The sequence below is a fragment of the Phyllopteryx taeniolatus genome, chromosome 7 (assembly GCF_024500385.1).
Source record: "Phyllopteryx taeniolatus isolate TA_2022b chromosome 7, UOR_Ptae_1.2, whole genome shotgun sequence".
Classification (NCBI taxonomy): domain Eukaryota; kingdom Metazoa; phylum Chordata; class Actinopteri; order Syngnathiformes; family Syngnathidae; genus Phyllopteryx; species Phyllopteryx taeniolatus.
The window spans coordinates 9432363-9443213 of NC_084508.1; the positions used below are offsets into that span (position 1 = coordinate 9432363).

At 42.6% G+C, this 10851-nt stretch overlaps 1 protein-coding gene across 2 annotated transcripts in view; it reads right to left on the minus strand.

The window, feature by feature from the left end:
* The window catches only part of ralgps2 (Ral GEF with PH domain and SH3 binding motif 2), an 87346-nt gene that overhangs the window by 7443 nt on the left and 69052 nt on the right, over nt 1–10851 (minus strand). The window contains exons 10-17 of one of the 2 annotated variants that reach the window (XM_061778278.1): nt 8182–8319; nt 6907–6997; nt 6768–6835; nt 6392–6530; nt 6171–6322; nt 3726–3780; nt 3252–3329; nt 1223–1328 (exon numbers count right to left, since the gene is read on the minus strand). In XM_061778278.1, coding sequence (XP_061634262.1) covers nt 1223–1328; nt 3252–3329; nt 3726–3780; nt 6171–6322; nt 6392–6530; nt 6768–6835; nt 6907–6997; nt 8182–8319 — 827 coding nt within the window. The remainder of the gene's footprint in view (nt 1–1222; nt 1329–3251; nt 3330–3725; nt 3781–6170; nt 6323–6391; nt 6531–6767; nt 6836–6906; nt 6998–8181; nt 8320–10851) is intronic. The other variant, XM_061778279.1, reaches the window with a different exon arrangement.

Genomic DNA, 10851 nt, shown 5'->3' on the forward strand with positions numbered 1-10851 from the left:
TAAATTAATGAAGACTCGCACACACAGTGTGCTTGCTTCGAGCCGTTTGTCACTTCCAGTTGAAGTCTATTTTAAAACTAGAAAAGGACAATTAAACATTAATACATCACAATTAACACATCAAACCAAAGCATATAACTTTGCCCAACGAAAGGTCAGCTAGCTTAGTGCGAACAGCCGCTTATCCTCACTCGGGTCGCGGGAGTGCTGGAGCCTATCCAAGCTATCATCGGGGCAGGAGGCGGGGTACACCCTGAACTGGTCACCAGCCAATCGCAGGGCACACTTAAACAACCATTCGCACTCACATTCACACTTAGGGGCAATTTAGAGACCTCAATTAACCTACCATGCATGTTTTGGGGATGAGGGAGGAAACCGGAGTGCCCGGAGAAAACCCATGCAGGGCCGGGGAGAACATGCAATTCCATACAGGCGGGGCCGGGGATTGAACCCCGGTCCTCAGAACTGTGAGACAGACGCTTTAACCAATCGTCCACCGTGCCTAGTGCGAACATAAAATGCAAAATGCCATTGATGGGCTAACAGAATTTAGGATAGATGTGATGGCAGTTATAAACCCTCAAACAACTCACACACAACAATTAACACACATGGAGTAGAAACACAGAAATAGAGCATTCAACAATACTCAGGCATATATTCTCTCTGCTGTGTGGGAACAACAATTATTACTGGAGATAGTTGGGGACCTTCTGTGCTTCTCTTCTCTAGCCGTCAATCATGCTGCATCTCTTCCAGTATACCTCAGTGCTGCCTGGCATCTTATGGCATAACATGCTACCACACTGGAGGCATGCAAGTCTAAATTCTGACTTGCCTGTAAAACTATCACAAAAAAATCCACAATATAATGCAGAACGAACGATGAAGCGTGGGGGGTTCACTGCAAACATTTTTGGGGGGCAAGAGAGGACAGCATGCACTTTTCAAGCGCACAAGAAGTCGTGTGAGCGAGAAATAGACGTTATGCTAATTAATATTCCTGATGTGTGTTGGCTGGATTAACAATGGAGACTTTGTTGCTGTGCTTTGTCCACCTCATGAATCAGCCATGCTACCGGGAGCCAGATTGTAAACACCCAGACAGCTCCAGATTTGTTTGGATAATCTCAAAGGGTTTTACATCCCACAAGAAAAACAATGACCAGTAAGTCAAAATCATGAATCATCTTAAGACGTGCCTTCCGCGTGTTCTCACCGTTGGTTTCTTGCCCTCCTTGAGTACGGTTTTCCGCCTCAGCACCCCCTGCACAGTCACCGCTCCAGGATACAAGTGAACCGCAAGCTCCTCGGACTCTGCCGAGCTACAAAACGAGGGGACACAAGACGAGACGTCACTCGAGATGCGTACGACAAACCTTACTGCAAAAAAAAAAAAAAAAACAAGCATGACGACATGCGCAGCAGCTACAAGTGGAGATTAGCTAAATAGTGTGGAGACGCAATCTGCAAAGTCAATTTGAAACTGCTGGGAGCTTTTGTCAGCAGAGGCGTTGCAAGGTGGTGAGCAGATTGTGACTGGAGCTGGAAGCCTCTTAAAGATTATTAGGTTGTATACAAAGTACAAGGGGTTCTCGGTTTACGACGTCTGAGGTTACGGACCGCCGTATATATATCGTTTTTCATGCAATATTAACTGTAATTATGACTTAACGATTGTGTTAGCATAGGTTTGTAGTAAGACTACGGAACACCGTCGTAAACCGAGATTACTAACAAATGTTATAATATGGATTTGTACAAATAAAGGCCTTTTCTCTAATTTTAAGAGAAAAAAGTCGCACAATTTAAATAAAGGCCTCTTTAATCTTAAGGGAATGAAGTTGCTCAATTTCAAGAATTCTTAGAAAGTACTTTTTACATAAAATCTGAATGTTAAGCAAATAAATATTTTTGATCAAAATGTTAATATCTAAGAAAAAAAGTCCTAAGGAAACAAAGTACATAAAGCGGGACCTTGACTTCAGAGTTTAATTTGTTCATTGAAAAAAACTCGTAACTAAATTACATGTACTTCAAACCAATTTTCCGCTTTGAAATTAAATGAAATGCCATAAAAAACAAACTTTTTTGTGTTTTTAAAAAAGAAAAACAGTGCTGTTTTGCATGAAAAAAAAACAACAATGTAAAATAATAAACTGTTTCATAGCACGTAATTACTGCATGTACTGTAGTATTTGTGTGCTGGATGAGTACCTCTAAGGGTTGTGGCCTACTCAGTGATGTCAGGAGCTGGCGTCGTGTTGGCTGATTAGTCTGCGTGTGAGCATGGATGTGAGCTGTGGCAACAGCAGCTCCTTTTTAATTTGTATGTGTGTGTTTGACTGTTTGTCCTTCAGCAAGTGTGGCTCTCCTTGCCCACATGTGAGGCCATTACAGTAACATTTGGTCACAAAACAAAGCAAAAAAAAAGAAAAGAAAAAGCCATCTTGTAACACTGAGTCAAGGTGCAACTGTATAGGTATATATTTTAATTCAACATGTAATATTCCTTCCGATGTCGGTATGAATTCTGTATTACTGTGAAATATGAAAGTGTATTTGTACAAATCAAGGCGTTCTCGCTAACCTTACGAAACAAAATATTAAAACTTAGGAAAACTTTTTTTTTTTTTTTTTAGCTAAAAAGTCCTATTTCTTATGAAAATAAAGTTGTATATTTGATAAAACTTCAAATTTTGGGGTAAAAAGTCCTAATCTTATGAGAATAAAGTAATGAGGGAAAAAAATAATAATCATATTTTCAAGATAAAAAGACAAGATATGCATATACTTTAATCCAAGAAGTGATATTGCACCTTTCTTCTCAAAACCTTTTGTTTTTTTCTTGAAAATGTGACTATCAAAAATACTCGGGCAGCCTTAATTTAAAGTTAATTTAAAAAACGTAGTTATGTCATTACCAGTGCCGCACAATGAAATAGTTCTGCAAGTATAATTTTTGTTCATTTGTGCGTGATTGTGTGTCTGTGTGTGTGAAACACATGCAAGAGGGAAAGCAAAAGCCAGATTATAGACCAAGAATCACTTTCCTCTCCTTCACCTGATTTGTCACCCCAACACACCAGAGCGAGAAGGGAAGAGACACATACACACACGCACACGCTTGGAACGAGCTCAAAGCGACTGCCCCCTGGCAGGCGCTGAAAGGGGGGCACCAAGTGAGGACAAAAGAGAGATTCGGGTTGAGGTGGGTGGGTTTGGTATTCCGGTCGGGGTGTGTATACCTGCTGGGCCTCAGGACTCCTCGGTAGGGGATGCGGGCCACGCGGGTCACTGGGCCCAGAGAGTGATAGAACCGAGTCCTGTTCAGAATAGGATAAGATAGGACAGGGTAGGCGGCACGGAACACACTTTTTTGTTTTTGTGTTTTCCCTTTATAGTGCAAAGGGGGTTGGTTATACAGGGTGGGATGAAAGAGCGGGACTTTTTTTCGCTAGTTTGGAAGGTGATTTTCAGTCCAGCTGGGAGTCTGATAGCGACACCGTGGGGAGACTGACATAACTTCAAGACATTCTTATGTCTTAAAAACTCAGGAGCGTTGCAGGGGATGAGGTGTGGCGGCCTTGGAAAAGCAGGATGCATTGTGTAATGTATATCACATCAAGGATGAAGATACTCATATTCATCATCTTGATCATGGTTGCGATGGAAAAAAACAGCGCCGACATGGACGAGGACCATTATCATAAGGTTCTTACCTCTCGAAAGCCGGCCATGACACTTCCTCGCTGAGTTCCGACCCTTCGCTGCTCCCTAAGTTGAATTGAAAAACAAGAGAAGAAAAAAAAAAATTAATAAAATAAAAAAATAGCGACCACATGGGTCCAACTAGGTGAACAGGTGTTTAGAAGGGCTGGGAGAGATTTTTTGATTAAATCGAATTTATGGGTCAGGACAATTTCATTGTGTAAAGTATTCATTGTTTGTCAAGGAGGTATTGTCGAAATGATACATCGCTACTGTTCTAAGATCTTTTTAAGTTGGGGAGGATCTAATATTAGACAGAGTTCTTATCAGAAGTTATGGAAAATCTTTGCCATAAGTGTATGTTTTTGCTCTGCTGATTGGCTATTAAAAAGTTCAAACTAACAGACAAAAGTCTTGTTTGGCAATTGATATTTTTATGGGTTGCGAAGGCAACACGCTCCCCTGCATTCTCCCACTTCCAGTAGCTTTTTTTGTTTTTTTTATTAAATCAAATCTGTATGATTGCCATTTATTCTTAAGAGTAATGTGAGATGATTTTGAAATTAAGACTAAATTGCCTGTAGGTGTGACGGTGAGTGTGAATTTTTGTTTGTTTATATGTGTCCTGCGATTGGCTGGCGACCAGTCCAGGGTGTACCCCACCTCTCACCCAGAGTCAACTGGGATAGGCTCCAGCACGCCCGCGACCCTTGTGAGGATAAGCGGTATGGAAAATGAATGAATTTGGGCTTCGTTGCTTAGGCTGGTGCCCCTATGACCCGACCCCGGCCAAGCAAAAGAAAATGGATGATTTCGGATCATACTTTTAATATATTTACCATCTAAAGTATTACTATAAGCAATTAAACATTTTTTTCACTATTTGCGAGAGGGCTCGTCTCCTACGAATACAATGGGTCTCCAATACAGTGTTCCGCTGCATATTTGCAGATTTTTGGGGGGGAATTTATCCTTAGTTATTTGCTGAAAGACTCTTCAATTCACTGTTATTGTGTTCAGGCTAATACATTGTATTGCTTTGACGCCATCTTGGAGTCAAGGAACTATGTTGAAGCGCGTTACGGAGCTTCATTTAGACAAAACTAGAGCTTTACCGCCATCTTGTGGCGTCTGTAGGCTATTCTGAAATTTTTCGGGGTGGGTGGGGGGGTCATCAATTACTCATGGTAGGGCTTGGTCCCCACCCTAACTTTTTTGACAAGACATTTGTACTAGGCTTTACACGATCAGGATTTTTGGGGCCGATCACCAATCAGCAAGTTTCAAAAAACGATAACCGATCCGATCACAAGTTGGCGCAATGTGTCCATTTACACGACTTGTTCATTTATTATATATACTTGTGTACTGTATACTGAGTACTGTATCCATCCATCCATTTTCTGTACCGCTTATCCTCACTAGGGTCGCGGGCGTGCTGGAGCCCATCCCAGCTCAAAATTATTCTCTAGCATTTTAGACAAAAGTTAAAACATCAATGACCTCTAGGGGGCATTCAAGGATTGGTCACTGACATAAGTTTAGGTCAGCTCAACATTACAACATGACAGAAATAATGGGTGCTATAGCACATACTGCAATTAAACTACTTTAATAAATACTGTTAATTACATTCTTACTCTAACTTTCCCACTGTCCCGGCTATATGGACGGGTGTTGTCCAGAATTTGCGTCATTTTGGCTTTTCCTTTTTTTTTTTTTTTTTTTTTTCCTCCACACACTGCATTGCTTGAACGCGGCACGCTCCTCCTCCTGTACATTCTTCAGGTGCCCGATCAAATTTGTGTTGAAGCATTTAGATGACGTTCCCCACCACGTACTTCAGTTGTGCACAGACTGCAAATAACTTGCATGTTTTTTGTCTGAGACACCGCAAAAATAGTCCCACACTGTGGAAGACGTGTTTTTTCACCGACAAGATTGAAAAAACTTTATTGGTCGTCAGATAGTTACAGTACTGCGCCACAAGACACGTGACAAGGCTAAAAATAAACTAGCTTTTGGATTCATACGCAACAGCGACACGGAGTTAAATGTCTTCTGCGGAGCCGATGGATGACGTCATTGATCGGATCAGCGAATTATGACATGAAAGCCGATCAGCCGATCAGCATAAAATGCTAATTATTGGCCGATACCGATCACACCCATCAGATCGGCGTAAAGTCTAATTTGTACAAGAGGAAGCATGTATTTTCATGTTATCTGTAAAGAAAAGAAAATGGATTTCTATTATTTCTGTGGAAGTTAATGCAAATGACACTAGGGGGGGATTAATCTAAGCTTGTTTGGTATCAGGTGAAATAAAGAAAATATCACAAAAACAAAACTTGTTTTGAATAATGTCAGTCATTTGCTTTTTCTACATGGGAATTTTTTTTTCCTAAAATGTGATTTTTGTAAATTTCTTTTTATCACTCATTGCTAGTGCTCACCAAGTGAAATCCCACTAGACAATGTGGAGCTCTCAGCTTGGCCCCGGGTGGGACTGTTGCTCTCCATCACGCTGTCGTCCAGTAGGTGGCGGGAGCCGGCGTTGGGGAACGTGGCACTCTTGAACTCCACCGTATTCATCTTGTGGATGAAACTACGAGGATGCAGCAAATATCAGTATCAGCTGACAAAACAGACATGTAAGATGCATTCAAATACTGACTTGTAGCCCAGACTGTGACACTTGCGGTGTCCGTAGGGCAGCAGGTTCCTCGGGGAGGGAGGCGTGGCTGGGACTTTCGCACTGTCGGCCGCCACCGAACACTTACGGCCACACAGAGGGGACGCAGACGCCTCCTGGCCTGTGGAACGGAAAGCCATATTAAAAGGGGACACGTTATGGAAAATTGACTTTTTAATGGCTTGTATACAAATAAAGAGGTAGCTTAATTTACTAGTGCCCCCAACGAATTACATTTTTTTTCAAATGAGTAGTCGCCATGTAAATTTTTTTGCTTTGTGTTGCGAGGTGGCTTCAAGATAAGCCACTGCTAGAGTGATGTGGGGGGGGGGGGGGGGAAGATAAAATAAAATCTCACCAGCGAGATCTTCTTTGGAGGCATTAGCTCGCGGCGTGCTGTTACCAGGCTCGATCCTCTGTGACAACCTGAACATCGATAAAATAAGCTTTGTGGTTCCAAAAGAAAATGCTGTGCTGCCGACTAACCAGCCACTTACTTGTAATTGTCATCTTCCACAAACTTCTGCAGCTCCTCAATGTACCTGACTGAGTTGAGGTACTTCTGTATGTGAGGCAACAGTGGGATATCTGAAAGACATGGAGACAGGCTGTTTATGAGTGGAGTTTGGATGAATAGTGGAGCCACTTTCACGTAGCGATCGCATGCGGGTTCACAGAACGAGGCGAAGCAGGATACTGCTTCAACTGTGGGAACTTTCACACCATTGCTAGCATTTGGTGAGACAACTGTTTTCAAAACAACAGGGTGGGAGAAGTGGCTTTCAAGTGACTTCACACCCCTGTTGCAGTGATGCAGAATTTCCTTACACGCAGGCGGTGTCCTGCCTTTGTTACAGCTCTGATACTACCTCAGAAAGCGGAAAAAATAATGGGTCGACTTCTCAACGCCATTCTGTGTTGGTGCAGTATATACAGTTCACGGAAAGGTGTCTTGCTTCTGTAAAGTATACGACATCAGAACGTGGAAAACTGCCGGGTCGACTGTCCCCCACATTCTGTTGGGGCTGCTTATACAGAACATCAGCACAGAAAAAACAGCAAAAATTGTAGCGTACCAAACAAAGGCGGTCTCCTGCCTTTGTTACGAGGCTGATGCCACCTCCGAAGACAGAAAATTGCAAAATTGACTATCTCCCAAAGCGAGCGATTTTTGTCTCTTATTTGGAGAGTCTTTGTTTCCTCCATGTGATGTTAAACGATAGTCTCCCAGTTCTTGAGAGCAAAAGAGCATAGGCACACTAAGGAAAACTCTAAAATGTTTGTTTTAATACATTTAAATGTGCGTGGGAGGGGTAAAAACAAAATTTTAAAAAAAATGATATGGTCTCTCTATATCACAGATTTTAACCTCTTGCCGATGGGTCTGGAATGTACGAAACCTTACACAAAGGCAGCATCCATCCATCCATCAATTTACAAGACCGCTTATCCTGGACGCTGGAGCCTATCCCAGCTGACTTCGGGCGAAAGGCGGACTACATACACCCTGAACTGGTCGCCAGTCAGTCGCAGACAAAGGCAGCATTCCATGTCAAAGTTGTTTCTAAAGAACAGTGCCATGGACAAAAGACAAAATTGCAGAATACCCACACGTGGAAAATTGCCAGGTTGACTTTGTCCTCCTACTCCATATCAGTGCCATTTATAGAGGACAGCAACATGGGCAAAGAGCTCTCTGGATGATACAGCGGATTTCCACAAACGCAATATTAAACACCGTGTTACCAGTGAAGGTACGTTTCTCAACTCACCGTAGGTACAGGATCTCTGCAGGTCTGATATGATTCTGAGAATGTTATTCATCAGGTTGGACCGCTGTTCATTCTCCAGGATGCTGCCCGTGGATGGGTAGGCCGAGTCCACGTAGGTCAGGTCGGACAGGTACATCCCTGAGAGCGAGACAGGAAGGGGTTGGGTTAAGATTCATTGCATCAGGTCGCGTTCCTCATTATGAGTCAAATGGGGACAACGGCCATCTCTTGGCGGTGTCACAAAAACATTTCAGCTCATTACAAAGCAAAGGCAAATACACAAACAAGATTGGGAGCGCTAATGGGACCAGATTTCAGGTCCGAGGGGTGGGCGCGGTCCGCCTCGTTTCATGTTTCACAATATCTACAAGAGTAAAAACCCTGAGCAAACTCCCCGCAGAGTTAAACATCTTCCCCCAAGTCTTCCCTGCCCCCTTTTGACAGTCTTGCTCGGATTCTTTCCTCTGGCATGACGTAAATAATAACACAAAAAGGCCCAACCTGGAGTGGCTACCCAATATTACGAGAGATTAAGGGGCTTTTAGAAAGATTTTTTTAAAGGATATATAAAGCATTTTTTTCCCCCACAATTTAAAACTGTTCCCTGGTGTCTAAACTCATTCACTGCCAGCCTTCCCAGTTAACATGGATATTTGACTTCTAAAGCCGTCAATGGTAGTGAATGTGTTTATAACATGCCTGTGACATACCTTTGCTCAAAATACCCCAAGGATCAAGAATTGAACATATTTTTACTGCATAATTTGGCATTGTGAAATTAGCTGGATTTTGGCGCCGATCGCTCATGCAAGTGAGCGACTGCATACCCCTTGAGCATTGCTACTAGAGCGGCCTCTACGCAGAGCATGGGGGTAACTGACCAAGCGACTGCTTGTAACTCAAAAAACCTGTATGTTGGGGCACCACTGCAGTGTTTCACCCTCCACAACCAGATTGCGAATGAATGGCACCACTAGCTAATTTCAATCACTGGCTACTTTACATTTCCAAGGTGGCTCTGGATCTTCGGCCAGCCAATCTGATCCTGTCATGGGCGGAGAAACCTAGTGTGAGGGCGCTTATGTATATTGGCTCCCTGACAGACACACTTTCAGAAATAATCAGTGAACAAAGAAATGCACTCGGTTGTTTAATTTCACACTTAAATGGTAGGCACTCCCGAGGAAATTATTTGTATCCAAGCCAATTAAAAAGTAAATTTTCTATAATATCTCCCCTGTAAAGATGAAATTAAAAGCAGATGGAAAGCAACTCGTCAGCTACACTTTGGGTTGTTTCTAGCAGACCCACGTTGTCTGACTCACACAAGAGAGGCGACAGCTGGTGCAAGATGAGGTGACAGAAAAAAATGGACAGAGGTGCGAGATTCCGCAAAGTTCCCATCTGCGGTTTTGTTTTAAGTAGATGACGGTGATAATAAGAGGAGAGTAGGCAAGGTCAGACTACACGCCCGCAATAAAGACAGGTCCAATAACATCGCCAATCAGTTAGATCTCTGCTCCAGCCTCTGGTACTTCCAGTGGTAGTGTGTAATAATGAGACTCTACCCGTCGCGGGAAAAGAAAGTGGGCAATCAGGAGGCTGGAAGCTGCGAGGCAGCACTCCAAAAGAGCAATCAGGTTAAGTGGGGTACACACATACCGATAATTGCGCTGAACTTGAGCCAGATTCCGATCAAGGTCAGCAAAGCCCCGATTGTTGGATTAACCTCTATTAGTTTTGTGACTTTATCCTGCACATTTTGTAGATATTCTAGTAGAAAAACCAACCACAAACAGCTGGGTACACACATACTGATAACCAAGCAAATTTTGAGCATTTTTACCCCCTTCCGATCAAAGTCAATCAATCTGAGATCAATTTGGACAGACTATTCTGCGTGGTGGGATGTTTTAAGATATTTTGTCCCGATCTGCTCAGAAAACAATTGACAATTGTGAATGTTAAACCTGTTCAATATTTCCAATCTCGAATCCTTACATGTTTGGTCATCATTGACGGGCTTCATGATTTTGACAGGTTAAACGGAAGGATAGCCAATCAGTTCTGAATCAGTCATTCACAAGAAAAATGACGAGAACAGCGTGTGACCGCAATCTAGTTAAATCGGGGTACACACATATTAATAATCGGGCCATATTTGACCCCTATTCCCCCCCCCCGTCTTGTTCAAAATCAACAATGGCCAGATTGTTGGATATCTCTCAAAGATTATCTCATATTTCTAGTAGTCTGGATTCCCCGTGGCACTGTTCTGCCTTGCACAGGTCAGTGTTGCTACAATAACATCCATGTGGTTTGGGGTGTGTTGGTCATCTCTATAAGAGCAGTTAGGACACAGATGTGCCGATTATTTTGGAAATCGGTGCATGTATTCTGCATATGAAAGAGTGCAAACAGCTCAGTAATACTGCTCCAGCAAAAAAAAATATCTTCACACGACAAGATCTTCTGTCAACTGCTTAGGGTAAAATGTATATTTTCTACACTGAACGCCACGATCAAGATAACAGACACACTGTGACTTTGACTTTCTTATGCTTTATTAGCTAAAATGGCCATACGGTTCAAGAATAATTGCACCACCTGTTGCTTTGGTATGCGCCTGAGATTACAATGAGATTTTTTTGACCAAGTAGTGGGTTAAAA